General features: G+C 45.0%; 1 protein-coding gene across 1 annotated transcript; it reads right to left on the bottom strand.

The window, feature by feature from the left end:
* Window positions 1-712: 712 nt before the first annotated feature.
* Window positions 713-18099, bottom strand: DCT (dopachrome tautomerase). Its single transcript, XM_009942355.2, has 8 exons — window positions 17799-18099; window positions 9593-9892; window positions 8029-8129; window positions 6818-6984; window positions 5018-5197; window positions 4781-4916; window positions 3127-3328; window positions 713-894 (listed from the first exon to the last, which is right to left on the bottom strand). Exons 1-8 carry the CDS (start codon window positions 18097-18099, stop codon window positions 713-715), a joined length of 1569 nt encoding a protein of 522 aa, XP_009940657.2.
* Window positions 18100-19641: the final 1542 nt, after the last annotated feature.

The raw sequence follows: 19641 nt of genomic DNA on the forward strand, positions 1-19641 counted from the left end.
AGCCAAAATAGAGAAGGATGAGAACCATTTTCAACTTCTGTCACAGGTCCCTAACACAGAGCTAAAACACAAGTGTATACCTAGCTGTCAGAGAACTCCTGCTCTTACATTTTAGGAGAATTTGAGTTTGGAGGTTTACCTGCTGCTAACATCAGTTTGACTGGAAATAACATATGGAATTGATCATGCTTCTGAAATAAACTGTAACCAGAGGGTTCCTACAGTATTTTGTCAAACAGTACGAAACATTTTGAACCCTAAAAAAAGACTATGTTATTCAGAATATTTATTGATAACTGTAAAATAATATGTTATTAAAATATATATGTAGAGCTAATAACCTTCAGAACACCTTAGAGCTGCTAAATGAAATCAAAAACACAGTGAGGTGAAAAATTATCTTGGCTATTCAAGTTTATTTTCTTCTATTTTGATTCTTAGCTGTCTTGATCTACATTTATAGAGGATGACTTACAAGTGTCACACACTCCAGATAACATTTGGTAAAGAGAAAAAGTCTGACCTGTGTCGGGCCTTGAATATATGTACCCAGAGACTTCATATGTTACAATTCACAAGGTAACAGGAAAACCTGAATGAGAAGAATGTAGTCAGCTGCCAAACGAGCATGTAATAAACTCTCAGCTAAGGTCTCCATAAGGCAATCAAGGTCACTTTCTACAAGAATAAGCAAAGAAAGCAAGCAAGGGCACTAGGCCTCTTCCATGTACTTTTGAGGGCTGAAGCTCACATTCATCAGTGGTTCAAAACCTCTTCTCTGCCTTCGGTGCTGGAAAAGTACAAGCAGCAGAACGAGCGTGGCCAGAGCTATAAGTGCTCCTCCAATTGTGGATCCAACCATGACAGCCCACACCTGGGTTTCTTCAAGTGAACCTAGAAATACGAAATGACTTAAGTGAGGACAGCACATAATTTCATTTCTAAAGTCACATGGAAGAAAGAAAATATCCTACAACCTGGTAACCATGATTACTTGTGTGGCTTGGAGACCCACTGGCCACAGGGGAAGCTGGTAATGCACCGTGTAACCAACACACATGCCAGAGATGTTTCCTGCCAGAGAAGTCTACAGCTGAATTTAAACTTCAACCTTTCATACAAGTTAAAGTGTTGGGAATGGGAAAGATTAACAGTAACAAGACAAAAAGACCATTCTCATATCTAATTTGGCTAAAATTATGAATGCTTTAAGCAATTCTTTCTATAATGACATTTCAGCATAGCTGTTTCCAAGCTATTTTGGTCAACGGAAAACCCTCAAATTTTCTACAGACCACAAAACAGCCTATTGTCAAACTTTTAACTGAAAACACTACTTAGTGTGGTTCTGCCAACGAGCTACAGATCACATCCTCTGATTTTGAACCACTTATGTGGAACCACTTCTGTCTTCTTAGATAATATTGCCCATTCTTATAATAACCCTGCTCCACTTGGCTGAATAACTTTATTTTCTGTTTTCATTTATGCTTTCAGAAGCAAAAATTGCCTGCTGTCCTGTTCTGAAACAATGCTACATATACTGAGACGGCAATACCTACGTTTGACTAAATATTCACAAAAATCTTTCAAAAGGACTTAAGGTGTTTAGAAGTCACTTAGACATATGGGCTTAAGCAGACAGATGGCTCAAGGAGACGTCACACTGACGATAAAAGCTACTAAAAGTTGTGTGCCCCAATCTACAGTCTCTGTCAGCAGCATTATTGAGGGTATTTGTGCCCAAGTTCCGTTAGGTCCCAGAATGAATTGTTTACCACTGTATCATCTCCCAAGTAAGAGCCAGCAATGCATTACATAGGTTTATTTCTAATGTGGTTACATGAAGTACAATAGGCAAGTTATAGATATAGATAAAAGAGAAAGGTTTGGATGTAAAAACTTTGTTGTCTGAACACAGACCATGGGACAAAGACAGATAATGCTGCTTCAAGGTGAGCCAACAATTTATTTAGGCAGGAGTTGAAGAGCAGCAGAATCACAAGCTGCCTTTTTTCCTCTCTGCGTACCTCACGCCCAAGGGGGAGGAATATCTCCACAGCAGGAGGGGGCACAGTAGTCCAAAGGCAGGAAAACTTAAACTGCATAAAATGGGACCTTTAAATTCTTGGGGGAAATTCTGGGGACATCCCTGAGAAAAGCACTGCAGAAGCAGCTAGCATGCTCCACAAGGCAGGGCTCCCCTGCATGAACGCAGCCTCAGGACAAGGGCTTCAATCTTTTGCAGTCTGTAGGCCTTTAAACAGTCTCCACAGATTAAAACCACAGATACATGGTAAGCATTTAGAAGAAATTTCTGGCCGCGTATGTTAGATAAGCACCTACTGCCTCTCGAAGGAATACGGAGAGGGAGAAAGAAACTGCCCAGATTTAATCTTTGGTAAAGCGTCTGAAGCATGGTTTTCATGCATTCCTTGCAGTTGTGCCTTTTGCAAAGATTTGTAACTCGTGTTGTAAATTTAGGATTTTGTGCATAAATACTTCACTTTCTTGTGTTTTGTTTTTATCTGATTTGCATCAAAGGTAATTTCAAACGAATAGACAAACCCTAAGGCGTATCACACCCGTGGGCATGGGAAATCTTTAAAAGTGAGGTTTTATAACACAAAACACCCAGGCACATCTCTCCAGGGTATCCAAAGATTAATGGAGTTCATCTCTAATGAAACTCACAGTGCAGTATTATTCAGAGCCCTGCGCAAAACAAGTTATTTTCTAAAGATTGGCATTTGCCAGAGGAGCTCCCTGGCAGAGCGCCTGACCTCTGACAGGTTGAAGGATCCTGTAACAGGCACAAACAGTGCTGGGAGCAGGAGCCGAAACCAAAGACTCCTCAAGCCCAAAGGAGCACCATCGCCAGTGCCGGAGCACTTCAAGTGGATGCGTTTTGCAGCAGAGCAAACAAAGTATGTGCACGCTTGTAGTTACCACAGCTTACCTGGCGAGTTGTAACTACCTGTGCTACAATATGCGATTGCTAGCGGGCAGGTGAATACACCCATGGGTTTTGTGAAAGGTGCCCTGTTTTCCACAAGCCTGTGTCGCTGAAAATGGGAACTGTCTCATCTCTTGGCCTGGAACAGCCTCTGCGCCCCTGAGACCTACCTGGCAGCTCAATGGCATAGGTGTAGCCGAGCTGCTCCGCGGTCTGGAAGAGCTCGTCGTTGGTCACGGGAGGGAAAAAAGGGACCATGTTATACAGTCTGTTGTGACCGATGGGGGCCAGCTCCTCAGGCCAGGCGTGGTCAGGGGGGTTAAACCGCTTCATCCACTCGTCAAAGATGGCATCCGTAAAGGAGTGAAGAACCTGCAAATCCAGGCATGGGGACGCACACTTATTAAGCTCTTTCATATCTCAACAGCATTTAAAACACTCTCACCTAAGGGTTGCAGCAACTTTTGAAACAGAGAGAAGAGGGGAATCTAATTTAGGTGGAATTTACAGAATGGGGAACCAGGAAAGCTCGTGAGAACGAAATAAATCGATCTCCTGCATGGGGCATTTTGCTGTATACGTCCTTGTTGCTGCTTGCTCATAATAAGCTTTCTCCAGACACGTTAATATCAGCTGGCAGTGAATGGGCAGGTCTGTCGTCTCAGGTGAGAACCCACTGAGCTCATTCAGGTGAATGTACCTCTCAAACATATTTTACTCTCTCTCATCTCTGAACAGGTAAGGAAAATTGTGGGAAATTTGATTCTTTCATGCTCATTTTATAGCATGCCACCAGCTCCACAGTCCCAGTTACCAATTAATTTGATCAGGTCTCTAAAGCACTAATACAGGAAAGTTGTTTCAGACAACTATTACAAATGTCTGGGGCAGTTCAAATTCATTAATAACTAGATGACCTTTAAAGGTCCCTTCCAATCCAAAATATTCTATGAACATCTCTATGAATTGTTGATGTAGTCATGTTTCTTAATTGCCACCCTGCAAAAAAAACTTGGAAAATAACTTATGGAAAATAATCTTGCATATAAACTCACAGCATAGTAAAATGAAGAACTCATTGTGTGAGAAAGGAATTCATGTAGGAATTCTGGAATTATTAAGGAATAAACTGGAGAACTACTTCAGGGGTATTTGGGCTAATTTTTCCAACAAAAGACTGCAAACTTCAAACAAAAGTAAGAAAGAAAAAAAATTATTAGAATGTCTCTGCATAATTGCTGTGGTTTAATCTAACAAAGAGGAACAGAAATTGGCACGAATTTATTAAGCGAGGAAGGTGTGTAGCAGAGTCTGGCGTTGGCTTTTTATTTGCACATTGCTGTGTGTGCGGCTCATCGCAGTGCAGTGCTGTACTAACGCACCAGTGCAATCACCTTATTTCTATTCCCCAAGAGACCCTGAAATTAGACGTGCTTCCTTTTAGCCTGTGACGTTTTAAGCGAAGAAACAAACTACTCAGTCTACTGCTCTAAAATAACTAACCCCACTTTCAGTTTTTCTCATAGCTGTAAAATTCTGTGGTATGAGCCATTAAATTTAGATATGACCTAATCAGAGGATTCAGAGCAACATGACTCGGAACAGCAGCTCTTCTCCTGAAAAACTTGTTTTATATTTCACAAATGACCCTGAGATTACTTCCCTCTTTATTTGGCCATTATGCAGGCATGGCAGCATTTAAGAAAACAAAAAAAGAGTTTTCATTTTGGACTTATGTTTAGGGAGTTCACTTTTCTTCTGTTCTGCAAATCTCTGGTGAGACAGCTGCCTTTGAGCCACTCACTCTGGGGGAAAAAGACGTACCACAAAGATGGGATCATTGGCGGCCGCGTGAGGGAGAACGCTGGTCCCATTCAGAAAAGAGTGAGCCAAATTATGAAGGCTCAGCATCGGCGAGTTCAGGGCTCCACCTGGTTTATCGAAGCCCTCCAGTGAGTTCCTGTGATGGGTAAAAGCAGCACCAAGTGACCACATTTTGCTGACAAACACGGACGTAAAAACCCGTAACCCAGCTGGCTGCGGAGGAGCCAAAGGACATACCTGAAACTGAAACTGGAATTGCGGAAAAAAGGGGGCCTGTCAAACTCCTGCAGGGAAAGGCATCTGCGGACGTCCTCCATGGTGGGCAGCTGCTCGTCGGACCCCGCAGGCGGCCTCCGCCGCAGCAGCCCTTCATCACTCCCGTTGCACAGCGTGACCAGGCGGTTGTAGTCATCCAAGCTGAGCGTGAAATAGAAAGAGACACAAGTCAGAAGAAGGTGATCACGCCTGTCTTGTTGGCTTTTTCTCCCGTAGTACAAAAGAGGCCTCGGCTGTAGGCATGAGAGCGCAGGGGTTAGGGACTGACACCCTCTGAGGCATCTCTGTTCACCTCCCAGGACCTGGGAGCTGACGTTCTCACAGGACTGCCACCATGCCATGATTTCCCATGGCTCTGCAGACCCAGTGGACCATCAGTCATTCAGACCAAGACTCGCCAGGCTCTTCCTCCACAGAGAGAGGGTACTTTAGAAAAGGCAGTCATGGCTCCCTTAGCACCTGCTCCCCTCCCGAGGGCTTTGGAAGAACAGTTTTTGCCGGACAATCTAAAAAAGTCTTTCGAATTTTGAACTGAAAAACTTTCAGGTCTGGGTAAGGGTTAGTTTTTTACCTCTTAAGAAAGAGGAAATTAGACAGGAAAGTCCCACTGTGGGGTGGCAAAAAAATGCAAAGAATGACAGAAAACAGGATTTCACTTTCTATCCCTCACCTGTTTTAGAAGAAAAGCAACTGCAATGCATTGCATCATGTTTTTTAGGGCCTGGAGGGCTTCCTGCTGTACCAGGTTTCGACTACTAGCTAATGGGGGAGAAAGCGAAGGAGGAGGAGAAAAACAGTGTAACACTTGTGAAGAAATTTATGTGCTATTCGGTATAAAATGAGACAGCATTTTCAGAAGCTCCTGAAGTAAACAAAAGCCCTTCTCTGCCTAACCTTGGCAAGGCAAAAGTTTAGTCAGTTCAGTTTTCAAGAAAAAACAAAGACCTATTTATCTCAGAGAAATAGTAGGGGCAGGATTTAAAGCCAGCTGGTGCCTAAAGCTAGAATTTCATGTAGCTCTTTAGGTACCCAGAGAAAGCGACTTTTGAAAAGCCCTGAGCTCTTGGTACCTCCATCTGACTGACAGCACGCTACCCCGGAGCTGACAGAAGAATTTTATACGGGTATTGTAACTGGCAGCATCTTACATCGTAGCACCCCAATCCTGCATGCGAATCCCCAATCAAAGCGCTGCCCTCACCCCAATCAGTGTATGCCTACGGAGAGCTGGCAGCAAGCTCCTGGCTGCATCTGTGTTGTTTTCCATGTGAAATCTCAGCCACTTCGAAGTCAATCCCCAAACTGCACTAAATGTATCAGGGTTAAGGTCTCACCCAATACAAGGGAACAGATTTTTCAGTCTACCTCTAGCTTCTTATATGCCAAAACAGTTTTCTGTTTCTGCTGCCAAAATCAGTTCGGTGTCTGTTACAGAGAACCGACACGCAGGCATTTCTTCTTTAAAAAGATACTTGTCAGCGTGCAAACTCTTCAGACTTTTGGCAGCCTCAAATTGGCTGAATCAACTAAAATCCTGTACCAAAAGAATCATCTTTAAAAAATATACTTCCATAATACCAAGGGGGGAAAATTTACACAGCACCACCTACGCACAAACCGACCGTGATTCCCAGTTTATATAAAAGACGTCTTGGCTCTTTTCCTGCTGCTGACTCACACGGACAGAGCAGCCCACACCCTCAGTGCTGAATGAAAGCAAGATTTGGTCAGTATGTGAGCTTGCCCTAGACGTTCTCACACCTGTTACAAACGATTTGCCACCGGGAGAACCTGGAGTTCAGGCTGATCAAACCCGGGTCATCCGGTCGTGACGCTCCGAAGAGCTGGTCCGTGCAGACATCGCACTCGTTCTTACCCGTGGCAAAGTTCCAGTAGGGCAGCGCAAAGGAGTCGTTGCCCGTCAGTCGCTGCAATGGACAGAAACGCATTAGCAGGGAATCACTTTCAAAGGAAACAGAAAGAAAAGTGCTCCTGCAAGTTGTTTCACTGGGTATTCACTGGGTATTCTGCTTTTCATTCTGCATTTCAACTACAGGCACTTCACAGAGCTGCTCCAACTCCTTTCGGAAGACTGGGGCATGAAGTCAGTCCTAGCAAAGACATGGTCACTTGTTACTGTACTGTTGGCCTGCACGTCTTTCGGCCATTCGGCTTTCTACGGGCTCAGAGACCTGGCAAGAGCAGAGATGAATCGAGCCTTAAGCAACGAAGAGGCTTTCTGAGTGATGTAAGTGGGTAATGGGTAAAATTGTGCTTTCGCTCCAGGAAAGCTAGCCCTGGGGAAGAATTTGAACTTGTATTAACAGAGGACTACAGTGTATTTGCTTGTGCTTGCTTGTTAGATACGATTTCACACAAGCAAGATCCTGCAGCTATTTGATACCAACCATTTTCGTTAGAGATCTGCAAGGTTAAAATACAATAACGTTGCCAATGTAGAAGTAACGCAAATGGAAATGGGTCAAAGCTTCAGCAACTGACTGTCTGGCACGTTAACTTATATTCCTTTAAATCATGTATTGCTAAACATATGCATGTATTAAATGTATAGCATGGCACATTTAAAGGAGGTGATATTTAGAGCTGCTTTCGTTAGGAGGGTATCTTCAATATCAGCAGACAATATGTGTTATTAAGAATTACATGCAGGTGTTGCTTTGATTTTGTTAATAATTACTGTTAATTCACATCTTCTGTCTTCTGTTGTGGAGATGAGAAAAAAATCTCCATGATAACCCTCACGTCATCGTTCATAGTGAGAAACTGTTCAGTCCTCAGTACCTTGCAAGCACGAATTTCACTTTAAACAAAAAAGGATCAGTGAGCAAACACTCCTGAGAGTTTGGGTAAGAATCTGTCCTACGAAGTAGCTTACCCTTGGCTGGCTCGACAAAGTCGCGTAGCAAAAGAGAGAAGCTGTGTGAGGAAAGGGGGGAGGCTGTTCAGCTAACCTGCAAGTCTCTCTCCAGCAACAGCAAATGGTACCTGTGCCAAGTAACAAAGGCAGGTCCTTGGTGGGAGAAATCGATACCTGTGAAGGGGCGGCCAGGTCCTGCAAAGGGAAGATAAAATGGGCACTTAGGCACTAAATGAGGCTGGAGTGAAAGACAGCACCTTCTTCTGCTGCTTGGAGCAGAGTTAAACAAAAACCTGCTGCTCCGCACTTTCGGAAAGGGCACACACGTCAGAAGTTCTGACAACTACATGGGACAAGTGAAACTAACTCCTCTGCAGATATTCACTTCTGTGCTTCTCAAAGCTTCACATTCCCCCAGAAGTTGGATATTGTGAAGATTTCTTATCCCTTTAGTGGATTTTGGTTTTAAGAAGCAGTCTTGTCTAAAATCTTATCTCCTTGCTAATCTGTACCATATTGCCTCATTCTTTCGCTCAGTGGCAGGACTTACACTGTGTATCTATCAAGAGAACCTCAGTATTTTCCTGCCAACAGTAATTCAACATGTCTTTTGACAATTTTCTTCAAATTGTGCTTGTTATTTCTTGTATTGTGCTCTTATTACCACACATGAGAAGTAAGACACTCCAAGGCTAGGGGCTTCAAACCACATATGGATTTGTTTATCACTGAAGCAAGCTTCAACCCAGATACAATTATTTATCACTGCAGCAGCACTGGCAGTTGCCTCTTCCCCTTTCCACATGACTGTCCTATCACGTGCTGAAGAACCTTTGCTCTTGCTTTACCAGGCACTGCTTCCTTCAGCTCTGCCAAATGGAACCAGCTCAGAGGGTGAGACTGAAGAAACACCACTGCACAGTAGCAGGTACCCTCTAGCAAGGAGGTAGATGTGGACTGTTCAACTTGCACATAAGGCTGCTGGGTAGAAAAGCCATACTGCTGCCTCCTCCTGCGAGAGCTGGACTTTGTGAAGTAGGGCTGGCATAGGTACTTCTGTCTAGAAAAGCAATAAGGACTAGGAATCCTGACTTGGGAGGAAGCATGGGGTTAGACACCCAAAACTCTAACCTGGTTCAGCTTTAAAAGCTGGCTGTGGTTAGTCAGGCAAATCCCATCCCTAGTGACTCCCCACAGAAAGCAGTAGCACTCTGGTCCCCAACATCTCTGCATGGTCTCTGCCTCCTTCACCGCAGAGCCCCTTTCCCACTGCTGCTGCATCTGCCTTGTCCTGGGGACTAGGAACATCTTTTTGAAGTCAGTCACTGCCTGACCACACTTGAGTTGACCCAGCAGTGGGGCCTGTGAACTGCCTCCTTGTCAGTCAGAAGACGGACCAGGAGTGGAGCTGGTGTGCTCCAGCCGACACAGGGTGTTCGACCGCGGGGACCAGACCACAGCAGGCCTGAAGCAGATCTCCTTCAACTGCCAGTGGCCACCAGCTTCTCACCACCAACTGTTTCATTCCACAGATCTGCTCCTACTGGGACCTCACTGAAGTAACGCAGCCGCATTGAGCATACTTACATTTGTTCAGCAATGACGTTTTTCACCCTTTCCTTTACCTGAAGAACCCCTTGGATAACAAAAGCACTAACCTAATAGCGTGTCTCTGACTGAGTAGTAATGGAGCCAAACAAAGTAGTTATAGATAGTACAGTTGCTAATTTGTGGTTCCTCTCCAGTGGGACCAAGCAGCCTTAACCAGTGCTGAGTTGCAATTACATAGTCCGGGTGAATGGTTGTCTTTGCACGGTCTAGAGCATTGAAGAACTGTTCTCTCTCCTCTGCGGTCAGGGAGTGGACATCCTTCCTGACAACTGGTGGCTTCCTCACGTTGCAGTCAGGGCCGGTCCAGCCAAACTTGCAGTCACCACAGTTATAGCCAGCAAAGTTTCCTGAATCGAGAGGGAAAGAGCAGTCATGACATTACGAATCAGGGAAAACTAAGAGTGAAGCGCAGAAGTATTAAGAATTAGCACTCTTTTTCCCCAGAGATGCCAGTTCCTAGAAGGGACAGCAGCTGAGCAGACTGGCAGCTTTGTCAATTGCCTAACCAGAAGGATGGCTTGCTTCCCAGAGCCTCAGCAGGGCCAAGAATCACACTCAGCCAGCTGGGGAGGTGAAGCCATGGGTAAAGAGCTTGACGCCCTGAGGTGCCCAGAGCTCTGCGAAGCCCTCAGACGTGTGGGGAGTCTCGCTGAACAGAGGGCTGAGTACTTCAGGTTAAGCGCGTGATGAAGTGCTTTGTTCAATTGGCTCTCCAGTGCTCCCAGACTTCCAGGATCAAACCCAGAAAAGGGTCAGCTCATGTGGATCCTTAAGCACAGAAGAAAATCACCAAACAAAACAGTTCTCCTAAGGACAAAGCTTAGGAAAAGCTAACATCTGTTAACAGTGTGCCTGGGACCCAACACAACCCAGGACAAGCATCAGGGGTGCTGCAGGTCACCCTTTAAGCATTATTAAAGGTGCTGCAATAAGAGCCTGAGCAACACTGCAGTACCATCGTTGCCCGCTGGCATCGGTCCAAAGGCAAATAATCAGGTTTGCTCTAGGCTACGAGCTCACACCCTGTGATGTGGTGGAAGAGCCCACGAAAGCAGAGCTTGCTTTAAGCTTGGCCTCTTGCCCACCATGGCGATTGCCTGTAGCAGCAGAAAGGCCTCGCTGCAGCTTGCTTTGCCCTCGCCAGGGCGGAGGGGGAAGGACCATTCCTGCCACAGACACCTGCCTCCTGCCCGCACGCAGCCGTGTAGGACAGCAGGTACTGCTGCCAGGGTGAAAACGGACTGCAGGGGCAACCAGGGTTCCTCTGGGATCTCTCCTCGGTTCTCCAACACCTGCTCTGAGACTCCATAACTCCATCCTCCCTCCAACCTCGTGTATATACGCTCACTCCACAAGTGTCTTCCAAAATGCCACAGAACCTCACTGTTCCCGCACATATCAGCACTGCTAGACCCAGGACAAGCTTCGGGCTAACACGGAGATGGGGAAGTGGCTTATGAAGCATTCCTGGATGGGCAGGTGTTCCTAGGCTGTAGGGTTGAGTCTATGAGCAGAACAACAGTTAACACTAAAGTAAGATTTCAAATTGTCAGGGGCTGCAGGGTTTATTACCAACTTCAAAGACCCTCAAGGTTACAAGGGGGTTACCAAGAAGGCTGTGTAGCTTCCAGCTAGCTCCAGGATAAGGGTGCTGAGCTCTAAACATTTGTGACAGGCTCCTGTGAGACCTACCAAGAGGACATGAGAACTCTTAACTGTAGGTTTGGAGAGCTTATGGCTACTTCTGAAGCTCTGAAATTTACAGGTTTACATGCTGTCATGAAGCTTAGGACCAGTGTTAAAGTCAGGGACCACAAGGCTGAAGACTTCAGCTAGGTTTTGGATCATGCACAGCCCAATGGCATACCATGAGGACAGTCTCAAGGCGTATGGCTTACATTTCATCCCAATGCGCGTAGGAGCAGCTGGGCTCAGCTGCCATGTTCCAGCCAGGACAGAAGGCACCCAAAGCCAGGAGTCTGTGTTGATTTAGGGGGATGAAGACTTATGCCAGAAAAAGCGAGTAGTTTATAGTTTTATGAAGGAAAGAAGATTCCATGGATATGTTATTATGATGAGGGCAGAGATTAAGATTGCAGGGAAGCAACGTGGAGGTTGATTTTATCATGTTATCCTGAGAGCCCCATCAGAAGAACACAAGTGCTGTTGTGAATTTGGTATACCCCACTACCTGTATACTTGCTCATTCTTGACAACTCAGCCTAGCTATTAGGGCCCATCACACACTCCAGCCCGTACTGACAAGATGACAAATATCAGGAATATCTTGCAGCATTGCCTAATTACGGCACACACATTGCACATGTTTCAGCACGAGGATCATGAACTTCCAGAAAGCAGCTGTTGCCCCCTCACACCCAAAGGTCCAGTTCGGTCATTTTTAAAAGAAGGGTGGCAAAGCAGGAATTAATCATGAAAAGATCTGTCAACAACCTTTTTTGGGATTGGTGGTCACCCTCCACCAATAACCCACAGCGCTGGATAAGCATCATGTTGAAATACAGCACTAACAGAACTAAAGTTAGTGTAGGACTGGGTTTGTCCTCTTTGGTCTCGGTAGCAGAACATAACTCCACCAGTCACTTGCTGGGGCTCTGATGGTGTCTGTTTCTCTTTCAGTGAGGGCCCTTTGAATCTGTGCAGCTTTTGATGCCTGAGATCATTTTATCAGACAATACTTACATTTTAGGTATACTCTATGCACCTCCTCAGGCTATGAAAAGGAATTTGCAAAAGCCTGAAATGATGAATCATCTTCGTGGGAAAAAAGCTTTTCTCCACCTGTATGGCATCTGGAGCTGGGTGGACCAATGACTCCTCACCTGTTTCCCTTGGGCAGGTGCTAATGATATACAACTGGTGCTCTGCAGGATTTTCTCCCTCAACTGCCTAATCCATGAAGTAGTCCAAGGGGTCCATTCTTTCCTCCACTTCACCAGACACTTTTCAATGGGACATGAGATTTTACTGATTGAGAAAGGACTGCAGTGAAAAGAAGACTGGCAAACAGGAGGAGCCAATCTCCAGGGAAAGTGGTATTTCAAACTGCAGTATTTCTGCTGATTGTGTTGGACGTTTTCGTAACTTCCTCAGGTCTATTTGGCAATGTTCTCTTGTCAGAAATGTTTCACTTCATGAAACTGAAAGTTACTTTTTATCATTTTCTTTCAATAGACTCCGTGCATGGCAGGACTGTCATTATGCAGCAGCTGAAACAGAGAGAACCTCATGGAGGTCTGTGGGATTTCCCACATTGCAAACAGGAATGACTGCAGTACTCAAACTCGGGTTTTTTATGTTCCACCAAAACCACTTTTTCAGCCAGCATTTGTTTCCAAAGCACTCTACCAGGCCACTGGCCTGGAAATGATGCATTGCTGTTTTCAGAAAGTTCATTTACTGCCTTGTGGAATTCCCACATGATAGCACTGTGAAATGTATGTCCCAGTCTCTTACAGCTTAATTTCAGTGTCTGCTACGCCGGTGATGGTGGACTTCAATGTTACAACTCTAGGAGAGCAGGAAAAGTAATCTCACACTACCAGGATATAGCACACAGCAGACGTTTTCAGTAAGACAGTGAGACCCTTTCAAGATCCTTTTGAACACAAGGGACCATAGCAACATGCAAAGATTCTTGCCTTAGCATTTTTTTGCCTTCAGTGACTAATATGTAGCAACTCAGTGTACTACCTCTCTGAGGCTTTGCCAGGGACAGCTGAGGTCATTCTCACCTCTCGTGGTTCCTAGAGAATACAGTGTGGGAGGTTGTTCTGGCACACAGATGGTAGATCATGTCATGGATGGGGTCCAGAAGCTCCCTGCTTGTTCCATTGCTTTCAAGAATGACCATTGTACTGCCACTGGGAAAAAAAAATATCATCTGGGGTGTCTTCCCCACTAGCCCTTTTGTCTGGAGACGTTATCGTATGCCTCGGGAGCTGTCTTCTTCTGTGCCTAACCTCACCGTCATGAATGGTGCTCTTTCCCACTCAAGTTGAGTGAATCTGGGTTTTTCTGTAGGCACTATGGCCATGCTACTTCCATGACACTGAGAAAATGACACGTCTTATGGCATGACACTTGGTATGTGTTCATACATATCATTGGTGTACGTTAACACCCGTTATCACATACCACTGTAGCTCCTCCTCCACTCTAGTGATTGCCTGCGCTCACAGACAGGGATTTTTCTACCTCTGAACAGTCACAGCACGCGGTTGGCCTTCAGACACTGAGCGTAACACAGATAAGTAACTCCATCAGCTTGGTGTCTTTTCTTCAGTAAGAAGGAACCCATCCAACACTCATCATCTTCTGCCTCGTTTGATTGTACCGACATGAAATCTGAGCAGCTGCCACGCCTCTTCCTTCCACTGAGACCAGCTTAATGCACATCATTTATTGGACTGGGAGAAAGGACTCCTTTTCAGACTTCTTTAGTCATTGCATTAAAACAGGAGTTACATTAGATTTGAAACCCCAGCATACTGCAGTATCCCAAGGGCAGGATCAGGATTGCTACCGTGTCAGACAAACTGTTAGCTCTTCCGTCTCTAGCCCTCCATTTGGACATACTGTTAGGCTGAAGGATGTGGAAGATCTGTGCAGCAGATTTAGCACAGATCTACAGACCTAGCACAGACTCTATCAGGGTCATTATGGTATGGTTATAATCTAGTATTATCCTACAGCCACATTGCCCTGCAATAAGTAAATAAGTGTACTTTATAACTACTTCAGATGCTCGTTTTCACCTGATGAGAGGGCCATCATATCATCTTCATGGCTTAACTGGCAGTTTGCTCGCAGGTTAACAACAGAATTTAAACCTTCTGTCCCCAGCTTGATTATATATTGCACAGGAAAGTGAAAAGGTGTGGGTTTTTTTCCTTAAAAAACTTCTGTGGAAAAAAAAAATAAAGACAGCTCATGTTCACATGTCCACCATAGAAAGTGGCAGAAAAAAAAAAAAAAAAGAATGATAATTAAATTTAACTCCTCAGTGAACTCAAACTATATGATTGTTTAATCACTGTGATGATCTGTACTAGCAACCTCATGACCGACTGCAGCGGTTTCTTCACAATAATCTTCTGTGCTGAGTTTTTTAAATACTATAGCAGATCTGTATCCCATTAGTACAATTTTATCCTTAAGAACTCAAAATAGCATTTAGTTCAGAAGTCTTCCAAAATAGTATTCTTCTAAACTCCATTTAACTATGCCACTGAAATAATGCTGTGTTGTGTAATTAGCTACAAGGGTCAATTTTCAGGAAATACTAGACTAGTGCATCCAACATATTGTCTAATTCAACAGATGCAGGTTACTGAAATAGAAATGACCATATTCCCCTTCACACAGTACAGCACACTGTCAGGAACTGTCATCAGGTCATTTCAGTTTAAGAATTTATATCAATTGAATTAAAATTAGGTGCGCCCAAACCAACTGAAGAACAATACAATGGACTCAAAACTGAAATTAGACAGGAACTAAAAGCTCTCTGCTACCTCCCAGCAACATTCATGCCATAACTACATCTTTTTTCTAGAGCTGATATTTTTGCTGCCACCAACACATTGAGTGAAACATGCAGCAAGAAGCATCCGGACAACAGACTTCAAATTGTCTTTTTGACCATGTCTCTTTGTACAAAAAGTGGGAAGCAAAGACAGATATTTCTGTTGTTGTTGGGGGGGTTCAGAATTATTTTTTTTTTCAGAAATATTCAGCACCCAGACTTGGATGGATATGAGTTTAAAACAGCTACAACAGACAGACAAATGTTCAGAGTTCCTTTTATCCTTAGCTATTAAGTTTTTAACAGAAAGCTTAAATGGACTAATTTATTGCAAGAACTCCAGAATGCCCGTTCGGAAAATCCTGGCACCTGTTCCTCACAGCTTCCCCAGGTTTCCTACTGTACAGCCACCAGCGATGTGACACGTTTAAATGGCACTGTCTAACCGAATACAACCAGCTACATGGCAGTTAGGGTTCCCATAGCTATTGTTTATGCCACGTCTAAACTATAAATTAAACTGTGCCAAGATGGCATCAGAACACGAAGGTTTATATTGTTCAGATGCTAGAAAGAGCCTTGGCACAGGTTGGAGTTTGCACAAGCCAGGAACCATTTCATATAGGCAGTGTGCACACCATTTGGAAAATAAGATATCGTAGTAGCAGGGATCTGCACACTTCCATGGCCTTTTGAATGAGCATATTTAATTTACTACCACAGGTACCATAACCCCAGATGCCTAATAAAGACCACATGTCACACCACTTAAAACTCTGGTGTGCAAACAGCCAACCAGTGTATAAAAGGGAGTAAAAAAACATTAAATAAAATACTAACAGACACATGATCACCAGCACTGTAAAAACATCAAATCTAACTCAAATCCCATGCAGCTATGACCTTCTTAGCATTCTCCTAGAAATGCCTTTGCATGCAGCATCAAGCTGACCACAGCAGAGTAGAGCCCAGGAAACTTTTCTGAAAATCATCCTTAAGGGTCGCTGCTACCTTCATCTTTTATCACGGGTAGATTCAGACGCTGCAAGGAGAAAGTGGAATACAACAAAGGAAATAAGACCAACAGAGTAGAAATGCATAGAAACCAGATTTAAAGAGCCAAGGAGAGTGCACAGCTTAGCAGAAGGAAGGCTGAATGAAACAACACTAAATTCTGGTCATGTAACTTGGGACCCAGCTCCAAATACTAGTGCTTACCTCTACTGGGACAGCTAAACTAACATCTGCCTATGCAGACCATGTCTGTCTACACTGCTCTTCTATTTACTCCCAGGTTTTCACGCCCTAATTACTCAGACTACGTAAATATTGGTTTATGTCCATGTGCCTCACTGCTTTTCTGACTTAGGGTCTGTGCCCGTATGCGATACCTGACTTTAGTTTTGGAGGTGTATAAGAACCTTTAAAATGAAAAAACACTTTTTTTTTTGTTTAAGTGTCTGGATAAGTACTTCTGCACAAGCATTTGAAATCTAATCAAAGGAAGAGATAAAAACCAATTTATACTCTAAAGTCTTTTGTTATTATTTTGAGGAGCTTCAGTAACACCATCTATGCATTGAAGTCATCCACCACTACCTCTGTGCTTTCAGTTGATAACAGCATTGCAAAACTTGGCCTCATGGACTGAAATTTTCTGAAAGGCTTCTTCCTCAGGTTGATCTGGGCTTTTTTGATAGTGAGAGCCGAGGTGTATTTTACACAAAAGAGTTCAGCTAGTTCTAAGCATCAGACTGAAGGAAAGCAGGCTATTCTTCCCACGTTAGACAATTCAAACAACTTTATGTTTCCAACGAGAAACCCCAGGATGCATTTGAAACCTGCCTAGCAGGTGACTTCAGTCCTTGAATCACACCTTTTGCCTGACCGCTGGCATCATCCCCTGCCCGCCCTGCAAAGCAGCCTGGGCTGAGGCTGCAGTTCCTGACCATTTTAACTCTCCTTTAACCAGGGCTGTTGCTGAGAAAGGGTGCTGTCGCCTTATCCTGCCCTGGCCTCACCTTCCTGTCCCCTCCCTCCTGCCAGTACTGGTGAACTGATCTTATTAAAACCCAGTCCTTTTGGCCAGGCTAGCCTTCAAGCACATCAGCTCCTTGATGGGTTTTGCCTCTAGCATGTGAACATGGAAGCCCACATAAAGTCACGGGTGTGAAGGAGCGGCTGGAGATGGGGAGGCAAAGGACAGGACGGCCTCTTTGATGGACAGACCCACTTCAGACCCAAGTGAGTTGTAGACTTAGGTAACGACCCTGGGAAACACCCTGGCCAGACACCCAGCCATTTTCAATGCACAGGGGTATATCGTGCTGCGAAGTACTGCTCCAAGAGGAATAAATGTCTGATCGATGCAAACTGATCCAGGTTCACTGTGCCATGATTGGCAGCGAAAGAGGTTTGAACTCAGCACTGAAATGTCCAAAACCCTGCAGAGAAAGGTGATGGATAGCTACAGGGACAACCCCAGAGGCAAAGAAGAAAACCCAAAAGTTTGCATGAGCGAAGCTTTTTCGACTCTGTTGCTCTGAAAAAATGCTGAGAGTATCATGAACATGATAGTATTTTTAGGAAACTGAGAATGTTTGAAGCCTTCTTGATGCCTTATGCCATCAGGAATGTTTCTGGTCTTCAGAGCAAGGTTAGCAGACCTGTCCATCCCCGCCCCCTCACCCCAGCACCCCTCTCACCTGTGCACCGGCAGCTCTGGTTGAAGAACTTGAGGGGCCACCGTTCCCGGTCATCCACATTTCGAAGGGTGTAGGGGCCACTCCAGGGCCGGGTGTCCACCTGCACGCCCTGACACCATCCCCTGCCCTGCAGGGACCCGCAGACGTCCCCGGGCTCCGTCCCCAGGGCCGGGCAGCAGCGCTTCGAGCGAAGGGCGTCCGCCGTCATGCAGGCGCGGGGGAACTGGGCCCGCGCCCGGGGGACACAGCAGCAGCTCAGGTAGCCCAGCCCAGCCCAGAAGATCCACCTCAGGGCGGCCATTAGGCCTGGGTGCGGGCTCTGCCTCTCCATCGGAGCTGAGCGAGCGGAGCAGGGAGATCTCCGTCGCGGGACAACCCGGCCTCGCCGCGGCTCCATGCACTGGCCAACCAGGATAATCCCTCTCGCTGCTGAGGACGCTGGCATCGGGAGTTTGTTTAATCCCGGCCTCTAATTGCCTTGAACGCAGTTCAAAAGTCGGGCGCTTTGGCTCTGTGGTGCCTGCCCAGCAGCCGCAGCTTTGAGTGGGGTTTATATAGAGGTTGGGAGAAGCCCTCATTAGAGGGATTAGCACAGCACAAATCCTCGTGTTTTGCACATGACACCAAGGGCAGAAAAGACGCCAGCGTGAGAGCAAGTTCTGGGGGCTCTGGCAGCTTGTCAGCAGGGTGAATGCCTTGGATTTCTTTCTCCTTGTCTTTCATGAGCTTTGAGAAATTGATGGTCTTGTTTTAGCTGAGTCGGCTGGAGAAACAGGTTTATTCTTTTAATCCAAACCCTGTAAACAGATAACAAACAGAAAAGGAAACCCCCTCTCTTTTTGGTTCATTCACTGCAAGATAATACTTTCCACTAAAGCAGTAGCAGTAGAAAACAAACTGGAAGCACAGAGGATATAGGTGCATCATTAACGAAGATTAATCAACTTGGTAGTAACTGCTTGGGATGGAGACCCCACCTGCTGACTGCAGAGCTCCAGTGCTTGTAACTGTAAACATCTGAGTGGCAAGTTAAGCAGGGTTGCCTTCTTAATAGCCTTTTTGCATACTAAATAAATTATTTAACTGCTTTTAAAGGGTCCTTGTTTGCTCTCTAATCCTTTCCCCATCATTGCACCAGAGGCTGTTTTGGGGATGGTCTAGCTGCTGGGCTTTCAGAACTGTCACAGCTGAGCATTTATTACCCACCTGGCAGGAGACAGTCTGTAAAATCAATACACACACCAGACACACAGACAAGTGGTTTTGTTCAGGACATCGACAAAAATTGCTTTAAAAAGCTGCTAGCACGCAGCAGGTCTTGCCCACAATGCAACTCCTATGTGCTAGAGGAATATAATGAATAAATCAAAATAAAGTAGTGGTAAGCCATGAGAGGAGTCTGAAGAAATAGCTATTAGTTCAGCTCCACCATACTGAATAAAAACTGGCAACTCCCTCTGCTTCACTGAAAGCTTTCTCTACCTCCCCCCTCCACACTAAAATTGTTTAGACATATTTGTAAGTATGTATAACGAGAACAGCTGTGGTTGCATCTGTACTATTCAATAGTTCCGTGGATATTCAACCACTCCATTCGGGCACAAGACGTCTACTATCTATGCCGCAAACTCACTGCCATCATGCAGCTAAGGCGTTCATCCACACTGCAGACGCTGCCATCAGCACTTTCAGGTTTTCCAATCTTTATATAAAAAATTTATTACTTGCCAGACAGACTAAAATATGATTCTACTTAATTTTTGAAAGTACAAAGCCAATTAGCAATACCACGTAGTCTGAAATGGGTTTCAACTCATCTCCTTTATGATTCAATTTGCCTGGA

Source organism: Opisthocomus hoazin, chromosome 1, assembly GCF_030867145.1.
Source record: "Opisthocomus hoazin isolate bOpiHoa1 chromosome 1, bOpiHoa1.hap1, whole genome shotgun sequence".
In the NCBI taxonomy this organism is placed as follows: Eukaryota; Metazoa; Chordata; class Aves; order Opisthocomiformes; family Opisthocomidae; genus Opisthocomus; species Opisthocomus hoazin.

Bases quoted from the DNA above. Each gene is read 5' to 3' on its own strand.
- DCT (XM_009942355.2), bottom strand. From the start codon at position 18,099: ATGGCCGCCCTGAGGTGGATCTTCTGGGCTGGGCTGGGCTACCTGAGC. The intron at 8,130-9,592 runs GTTAGTGCTTTT...TTCCCTTTGCAG, and splicing joins AGTCAGAGACACGCTATTAG to GACCTGGCCGCCCCTTCACA. The intron at 4,917-5,017 runs GTATGTCCTTTG...TACCCATCACAG, and splicing joins AATTCCAGTTTCAGTTTCAG to GAACTCACTGGAGGGCTTCG.